This window comes from Henckelia pumila, chromosome 4 (genome assembly GCF_033568475.1).
Source record: "Henckelia pumila isolate YLH828 chromosome 4, ASM3356847v2, whole genome shotgun sequence".
Taxonomy (NCBI): Eukaryota; Viridiplantae; Streptophyta; class Magnoliopsida; order Lamiales; family Gesneriaceae; genus Henckelia; species Henckelia pumila.
Window position 1 is genome coordinate 121463537 of NC_133123.1, and position 9882 is coordinate 121473418.

General features: G+C 35.3%; 2 protein-coding genes across 2 annotated transcripts; one reads left to right on the top strand and one right to left on the bottom strand.

Annotated features, from left to right (window-relative positions):
• The first annotated feature begins 4280 nt into the window (after positions 1 to 4280).
• LOC140861644 (uncharacterized) lies at positions 4281 to 5370 on the top strand. The gene is made up of 2 exons (XM_073264666.1): positions 4281 to 4716; positions 4877 to 5370. The coding sequence occupies exons 1-2, from the start codon at positions 4281 to 4283 to the stop codon at positions 5368 to 5370; spliced, it is 930 nt and encodes a 309-aa protein (XP_073120767.1).
• Positions 5371 to 7177: 1807 nt separating this feature from the next.
• On the bottom strand, positions 7178 to 8412 carry LOC140861645 (serine/threonine-protein phosphatase 7 long form homolog). The gene is made up of 4 exons (XM_073264667.1): positions 7837 to 8412; positions 7655 to 7767; positions 7488 to 7575; positions 7178 to 7402 (listed from the first exon to the last, which is right to left on the bottom strand). The coding sequence occupies exons 1-4, from the start codon at positions 8410 to 8412 to the stop codon at positions 7178 to 7180; spliced, it is 1002 nt and encodes a 333-aa protein (XP_073120768.1).
• Positions 8413 to 9882: the final 1470 nt, after the last annotated feature.

Consider the following 9882-nt stretch of genomic DNA (forward strand, 5'->3'; position numbering starts at 1 on the left):
AGTTTATGATAAAATATTTTATGTATTGAGCTATTTTCAGCACATGTTTAATATTTCTCATTAGTTTGCATAATTTTGAGATTATAGTCGTTTGCATGGATTTTAACATGTTCGAGTTTTTAAACTTTTAAGATGCAATCGATTTTTATTATGCATTAAATTTTATGAAAATCTATTTTAAGTATAGATGCATATATGTATGGGCATATATGTAATATTCAAAAAACAAATTCGAGTAAGCGTCGTTTCATAAGTGCTCAAATTTCGAATCCATGTTGTAACATAGCAGGCTCATGACATCCGTTAAACACTAACTAGATCAATCATCTGATAGATCTCAAACTCTTCTGATGCAAAATGTTCTTAGTCAGAAAAAACTTGTCCCATCACAGTTCTATTTACCAAAAAGATCACATATCTTTTCAAGGTTAGCACACTAACACTATGTTATACTTTAACGTAACTATTGTGATGATCTCATAGAATGGTAAATTTCCATAACCCTCTGAAGTACAACAGACTTCCAGAATAATATTGGAAATATACTCCACCAAGTCTAGTCCTGATCACAGTTTATGTCTCCCAGTATAAATCATCTCAGTGTTCTGATAAAACTCATTTTTACTTGACATCCCATCAATCAAATTCCAATCATTACAGGGAAACTTACCTAAGTAAATCCATCACTTAGAATCTCTTTTTATCAAATTAATCAAGATCCTGGTTAATAACTGCTCCTTTCTGATAGAATCAGTCAATACTGTTCAAACCTCTTGGTTCTCCCCAAGTATCACATGCGAGAACTTACCAATCCAGAATATACACTTGTCAAAGAATCCTTTCCAAGACTTATTCTATTCACGGAATCAAAACCTATACCTTTGACGAAGTCAGACGATATCTCATCATATCCCTTGGCACTAACCCATCACTAATAATAATTTTTAGAGGACTCAAATAAAATCTAAATATCCTCTTGATAGTTATACACATTGCTATGACTGTACATACATCGAGACTAAGGTAAGTCTTTCTATAATGCCAAAATGGAACAGAAGAATCCTTTTAGAGTACACCGGCATAAGGTCATACTTACTATACCATCTCAAAACCCGACAGTCATCGTCATCCTGACATAACTCATCTCCTAGTATTTAATAATCATTCCTGAACAACATCCCTATCAGGACCAAAATCATTGGTCAATGAAAACTTTCTTAACTATACTGAAGTACAACTCAAATCCCGACTCTGCAATCATCTGACAAACAAACCATTTGAATATCAATTCAGCTAAAATCTTGGATTAGATCCTCAAAATTCCAAATCAAAGACTGAAACTTATCTGCTCAAAACAATTAATTGTCAATGAAAATCCCTTTCAAGACTAGTCCTGACTGCAGAACATCTGTATTTCTAACGGTAAATAGATGATAACCAAACCCTGATACCACACCTGGTATCTATCCAATCCAAATTCATACCTTGTTGTGAATGTTGCCAAATCCCCAAACTAAGTAGCATTCCCTATATAGTCCCCAGAGCACAAAGGCCTCCAAACAATCTCTGAAGTAAGAAAACTTCCAGCACAATACCGACTTAAGGGTCGCGCCTCCTCACGTCTAGTCCCGGTCACAGTCCACAACTCTTGGTATTACTTGACCTGGCACCCTGATGAAAATCCATCATCTCAAGGCAACAACCTAAATAGGTCAAAACAGTCAATTTGTTCTAAGGAAATCCACCTAGAACAAACACTCGTGCCCCCTGATGAATCGTATCACCCATGGCACTATCCATAGTCAAATGATCAACTAGGCCATCTAAGAAAAACACCTATTACTAATCAACAGAAAACATGCATAATTCAATCTTAATTATACACATGTTTAAAACAAACGACTGATCATTTATTCAATATAACCAAGATAATCTCAAATATTACAATACTTGAACCACCAACCCAAGTTCTAAAACGATATTTATTACAATTCCATGTAATACATAACTTAATCAAAATATTACACTTGAAAGATGTACAATACAACAATAAATGATTACATCAAATAACTGAAATCTTTAATACATCTGAAATACTGTTTACAATAAAACTTAATACATTATTTAAATTCTGCAGAAATCTTTTATTCCGTCTACTGATCTTGAACTTGAAGTTTCCCGTCTGCCACTCATGTCAGTAGACCTTCTTCATCACAATACCTAAAAGATTAAATCTTGCGAATCTTTCGGATCCTTCCAATATTGTTGGTTTCTTATCTGGTAGATGAGACAAGATTTTCTTGACAACATCTCCAACTACTAGTCAAGACTCTTCAGGGGTGGCTTCCTTGGTCGACGTAGAATGGATGACTACATGTCACACATTCCTTTCAACCTTGAGAAGTTCCTGGCGTTGAAAACTGGATCTTCTCATCCAGCTCCATCCTGCTGGGATCCACATAATACGAACCTCTGCTACCAACCTTGGCAATGACGATCTTGGAAAAGCCTAGATATCCTGCTATTTCGATTCTTGATACTGCTATCGTCATTGAATCCAACTTGTAATCCTACAAAGGGTAACCCAAAATCAATTATATGTCCCAAAGAATCTTATTGCATGCTCTGATACCATAAATGTAGTGACCCGCACCGTGATCACCTACTAATCAGAGACTTAAGCATGCAATTAAATTTTAAATAACCTTAATCAGAGAAAATGCGGAACTTAAAATAAATCATAGTGATCAACCCTGCCATCCAGCCTTGGTCACCACCTATCTCCCGACCTCAGGAGTAACAACCTACATCTTCCCCATTGAAAGGGGTATCCAGATAACAGAAAACAATCGAAAGTGAACCTAACATGCTCAGTACGAGAGTATGAGTATATACTATTATATGCGCATGCATGCAATGAACTGGGTAACAAGACTCTCAGGTCACGAAACAAGCTCATAGACCGGGCTCAGGGTATATAGCATGCTGCGCCATTGCATCAGGAGGTGACTCCTATACCCAGTGGATAATGGTGACCTGATACTAGTATATGTTTCCAACCATCACGGTGACCTGAAACAAGACTTACGTATCCAACCATCCACAAACTCGTAGGGTGAGCATCTTACTACAGGATACCTCTAACGTAAAGGCTCAATATTCTCATGTATGCAACATACAGTCATTACATGTTGTATAAAAGACATATAAAACATGCAATCACATAATCCATGCAAACACATAATACATGCATACTCAATCTGGATATCTCAAATAATACTTTCGTACTTTACTAAGGCAGATCCTAGAAGCTCCCTTCTAGGTCCAAGTCTACCATGCAGCACAACAATGAATAAATACCATGCATTAACTAGCATGCCAAACATCACATACTAGGCTCTAAAAGCCTTAATTAATCTATATTCTACTCGCTATTTACTATAAGAAACCAAAGCTATACCTTCTTTCATCGTCAGCCCTCTGATGTCGCATGCCCAGAGCCTGGGCATAGTCTAGATATGACCCCTGGACGTCCAGCCAGAGCTCCACCGTCTGGCTACTACTGCGGATACTGTCCGCTATAAAAATACTACTTCCTACTCCAACTCTTAAAAAAAGAGTCCCGAAGCCCTTAAACTAGAGTCATTACCGGGAGAGGATAGAAAATTGACATTTCAAAATGAGGAATTCGGATCCCTATTTATAACATCGATCGGAAGCTCCCATCTTTGCATGCATGCAACGTGTCCATCGGCTACGATCGAAAGCTCATATCTGCACTTTGGAGGTTTCGATCTCTTGCATGCAGCTACGTGTACAAACCCTAATGCCACATCCCGGCTGATGCAGATCGGAAGCTCCGATCTCATGATCGGACGTTTCGATCTCTCATGTTGCTTCTGAACTGATTCGTTGGTTCCGATCCAATCGAAAGCTCCGATCTTGGTTTGGAACTTCCGAATGTTCCAAGCCCAATAAGCATTTTCCCGAGCATTCTGGACCCTATTCCTTGGTCCGATTGATCATATTCAACTCCATTAATCATGTTTTATTAAGTTTAAACATGATTAGCAACTTAATCTTGTAAAATAAAACCGGACTACTACATGGGGCCTAAACCATTGTTTGGAGATGAGACACCAGAGGATGCGTAGAACTGGTTGGAACATATGGAGAGTTGTTTTCGTGTATTCCACTGTACTAAGGATCAGCGCATGGAGGCCGTCGATTTCTTGTTGGTGGGACGCGCTCGCAAATAGTGGAAGTCCGTGTCCGCACCCATGTTGCATGAGTGTGGTGCAGTTACTTGGGAAAAGTTCCGTGCTGCATTTCTAAAGCTGTATTTTCCTCCTGCACTCCATCAGGACAAATCCATTGAGCTCCTAAACCTGAAGCAGGGTAGTTTGACTGTTGATAAGTATTATCAAAAGTTCTTCGAGTTGCTGCCATTTTTCCTGCATATCAATGTCAGTTCTGAGGCCAAGTATAATAAATTTCTCCTGGTCCTTAATATAGATATCTTCAACCGAGGTTCTGTATGCAATGATCCGACACCGTATGAGTGGTTTGTGAACCGATGTCGACAAGCAGAGAATAGCTTGCAGCACAACAGGTTCATTCAGTCTTCTCGTCCAACGAGCACTTTGGGACCGAAGACCCAATCTTTCAATAAGTCTTCTACATCATTTTCTTCCTCTAGTTCTGGAGATTTTTTCTGTTTTTGAAATAAGGGTCAATGAAAGACTATGGAAGTTGGAATCCGTCCGACAAGTGCTGTAAGGCGGCAGGAGCTTTCGTCTATTGTAGCAAGGTTGACCACATGAAAAAGGATTGTCCGCAGATATTTGGAGGATTAGCATCTGGTTCTGTTTCTCAGGCTTCAGTATCACAGAGGCCATAGTGATAGTCGATGGGGAGCACCAATTTGAGACCTCGTGTTCCGGGGCAGGTGTTTCACTAAGCCAAGATCATGCCAATGAGGATAAAGAGAGGGTCATTTCAAGTATATTTCTTTTATGTGGTATTCTTGCATTCTTTCTCATTGATATGGGTGCATCACATTCTTTTATTACTGCCCGGTTTGTCAAGCGTCATAGATTGTCATATGTGTCTCTAGATGTAGTACTTTCTATATCTACCCCTATCGGCTATTCAGCTTTGGACAAGCGTCTAGTGATGGGCTGCTCTCTAGAATTTGAGGCTTTTGATTTGACAGCAAATCTGATGATTTTAGCGATGGAGGATTTTGATTGTATCGTGGGTATTGATCTTTTTACTTCGTACCGAGCTACTGTAGACCGTTATCATAAGATTGTTCAGTTTCATCCGGCTAAGGGCAATAGTTGGTTTTTCTATGGTGAGGGAGCATGACCCCATATGTCTTTGGTATTAGCTCTGAGATCTTGTTGAGCATTGGAGACAGGAGAGGAAGGCTACCTTATCTATGTGATTGACATTTCAAAAGGGATTAGAGCTATTGAGGATTTACCGATTGTCGTGAGCACCCAGATGTTTTCCCTAATGAGATCCTAGGTTTTCCTCCAGCCAGAGATATTAGTTTGGGATTGAACTTGTGCCAGGGACGGCTCCGATTTCTTGTTCACCTTATCGTCTAGCACATTCAAATACAAAAGAGTTGCAACAGCAGTTGCAGGACTTGATAGACAAGGGATACATTCGACTGAGAGTTTCACCTTGGGTAGCGCCAGTGTTATTCGTCAAGAAGAAAGATGGTTCTATGTGTCTCTGTGTTGATTATAGACAGTTGAGCAAATGACGATTAAGAATAGGTATCCTTTATTGCGCATTGATGATCTGTTTGACCAACTCCAGACTACTTCAGTGTATTCTAAGATTGGAATGAGGTGCGATTATCATCATTTGCAAGTCTGAGATGAGGACATTTCGAAGACTGCATTTCATACGAGGTATGGTCACTACGAGTTCCTAGTGATGTCTTTCTATCTGATGAACGCACATGCAGTTTTCATAGATTATATGAATGGGGTTTTTGGGATTATTTGGATAAGTTCGTCGTGGTTTTTATCGACTATATCTTGGTCTATTCGTGTAGTATTGATGAGCATGCACAACACTTGAGGGTTGTACTGCAGATTCTTCGTGAGAAGCAATTGTATGTCAAGTTCAACAAGTGCGAGTTTTGGATCGATCGAGTAGTGTTTCTTGGTCATGTCATTTCTCGGGATGGTGTTTCATTGGATCCAAGTAAGACAGAGTCTATTCTGAACTAGTCGCGTCCGAAGACATCCTTTGAGATTCTTAGTTTCATGGGCTTAGCAGGGTACTATCGACGGTGCATCGAGAATTTCTCACATATTTCTAGACCATTGATGCAGTTGACATGGAAAGATTTTATTTTGTTTGGTCGGATGAGTGTCAGTAGAGATTCATTGAGTTGAGGCGACAACTGACTACTGAAAGAGTGGGTGCCCTACTAGCCAACTTGTGGCTGGGGGCTTTGATGACTCTTATTGTAAACGATCTTTGTTTAATGTAATTTACACTCTTTATTGACATTTACTTTATCTTTTGTCATATTTTTATGTTGAGACGTACTATACGAAGTTTAGATAAAGACCTTGAATATACAAGAGTGCATGTAAGATGTGATAGTGGATATGGATGACTATCATGAAACATATCTTATAATCACTGTATATTCTAAACATGTTCCTAGTCAATTGAGCCGTCGGTAATGAGGATAAGGATCGCTCGATATTGAGACTAGCATTTGCGATGCTGAGTACCACATTTCATTGGTATGGAACATGGAGATGTTAAAAGCATGCAAATGGATATTCATTGGATGGATGATCGAACTACCCTATTCGGACTTTCCAAGTGGTTCTCACTTGTCGAGTGGATGTGTCCGTGGTTTTGGTTGTACACCATTTGTCCTTACTACTTGAAACATCATGGAAACTCTATATGCTAGTACTGTACTTTGACTCGTTTACCGGCTCCATGAGGGTCATCATGTGTTGAGATTGGGTGCAGTTACGACACATATAGAGTCAATGTTTTGTTGTCAAGAATTCACCATACGCGTGCAAGCCTGGATATCCTATGCAATCTGAGGAAATATAGTGTGACAAATCTCTGGCCAGAGTACATAATGTGCTTTAGGTTACCTGGTTTCCTGGTTGCACATGCGATGTCACTGCAGGCCTATTCTATTAACATTGTGTAGGTTATCGTTGTCAACTGCAGGCCTAGGAATAGATTGTCGCATTTTGAACTGCCTCAAGACCCGATCAGGACGATGCCTCTCCACAATATCAAAACAAATCAGAGGACAAACACATCGCCAGATTCTATTATCGTATGTACTAATGATCGCTTTAACATCAACATCTTTTTTGTTGTAAACTATCCAGTTAAACTGCATAATAATAATAAAATCAATTTTAATTAATAAATATAAATTAATATAATTATTGTAAAGTTTCAATAATCCAATAACACACCTCGACATTAGTCATACGATCGAAGCAATCCCTTATAATTCTAACAGCGTGCGTTGGTAAATGAGTGTAACTAAACACATTTGACCACCTACAATAAAAAAATATTATTAAAATTATTACAAAATAAATTTGTAATTTATACAATGCTAATATTTTTCAAATATTACCGTGCACCATAAAGAGCATATGGAATATTTTCCTCGAATTCATTTTGACGCACAATCAGAGATAATTCATTCATATCAGGATTAACAAATGTAATCCTGTTCCATGCCCATATCTGCCATCAGTAATAAATTAAATTAAAAATTATTATAATATGATATTAGATGAACTTAAAAATTTATACCTGTAGGATAAATAGAGGCCCGGATATTATAGCTTTTCCTATCCGTGTTGCATTGCATAACTCACGATATAGAAATGCCAGAACTGCACTTCCCCAACTATAAGATCTTATGCGTTCAATATCCCAAAGTAGTTGCAAAAAAATCAATCTAACAGATCCTCCTTGATAATCTGGAACCATGATTCCTCCAATAATCATTAATGCTACACAACGGGTATATTTTATGACATCTATTTCTGGACTATTATCATCGATATGTGCAGCCATGCAATGCTCATATAAAGCAGTCATCGATAAGTGACCACCTTTGAAATGCGACGTGAGTGGCGTAAATCCCAATAAATTCAAACATATATGCTGCCACTCTTCAACTCTGTGTGAAACATCTATACCAATTACAGGCTCACCATCAATAGGCAGACCCCAAATAATGAAAATATCCTGTAAAGTAATGGTTGCTTCACCACATCTAAAATAAAAGGTATGTGTTTCACGTCGCCATCGTTCAACCAAAGCAGTAATTAAATGATTATCATATTGTCGAGATCCACACAGCAAAACACCATAAAACCCCATGTTATTTAAATATGCAATCACACGACTGTGCAGACCATGATCATTAAATAACTGCCAAATCAAATTATCGGATCGTTTGACTCGAACTATGTCATCAATTATTTTTGTGGAAACTTCTGACGACATATGTGTTGCTTGTAAATATAGCACACTGAAATCTATTGGCCCTCGATTTGTTGTCATCCTGACAAATATACTAACAATTATATAATGCAAATCAATAAACACATATTATAAAATTACAAAATAACAAAACATAAAAATAAAATAAAATATAATAAATTTTAATCTATGCATATAACAATATATGTCTATATATGCACATATTTAATATAAATAACGATAACAATAAAATATATATATATATATATATATATATATATATTTCAATTTAATAATATATATTCTATATTTATATAGTATATCAATAATAAGGTAATATATATGCATATATATCTAATATAATAACAATAACAATAATAAAGTTTATATATATATATAATATATATTCTATATTTATATAGTATATCAATAATAAGGTAATATATATGCATATATATCTAATATAATAACAATAACAATAATAAAGTTTATATATATATATTTTTTAGTCTTTTAATATATATATATATAATTCTATATTTATATATATTATAAGATTTATGCTTCTGGTGGAAACGTGAAAATGAAGGTGGAAGGGGGTGGAGGCGGATGGGAAGGGTTTGGACGTTAATAGGGTAGGGTAATTAGGAGGTAATTTAGGTGTAATTAGTGTAAATTAATTACAAATTTGAATAATTAAATAAATAAATATTATCAATAAAATTTAAAATAATTATTTGAAATATTATTAATTTAATTTTAGTTAATTTTACATATATTTGTATAAAAAAATTCATTAATGGTATATATATTATAATTTTGGTTCAAAATATGATATTTGATTAGATATTTCAAATTTTTAAATTTGATTAGATGTTTTAATATTTTGATTTAAAATCTATATCTTTATGTAAGTATAATGATTTTAAAATAATATTATTATATTTACACACTTGATAAACATAATAAATATTATCATAGATATTTTTTTATCGTTACAATAGATAATTATAACAATATAATAAAATATATAAATTTGAACAAATAATAACAAAATAAGTAATAAATAATTTAATTATGCATTACGAATTTGAGTAAATAAATAAATATTTTCAATAAAATTTAAAATAATTATTTGAAATATTATTAATTTAATTTTAGTTATAATCTTAATAACATCCACCAACAACTACAAATGTTCACCCGCTCTTCCTGATTCCAGTCTTGGAGGAAGGGAGCTTAATTATTCTTTATTATTAATACATTTAATTTTTATTATATTAATATAATATATTTAATTATAAAAAATAAGAAATTTGAAATATATACTAAAACATATTATTAAAATAAACTTAAAATTCAAAATAA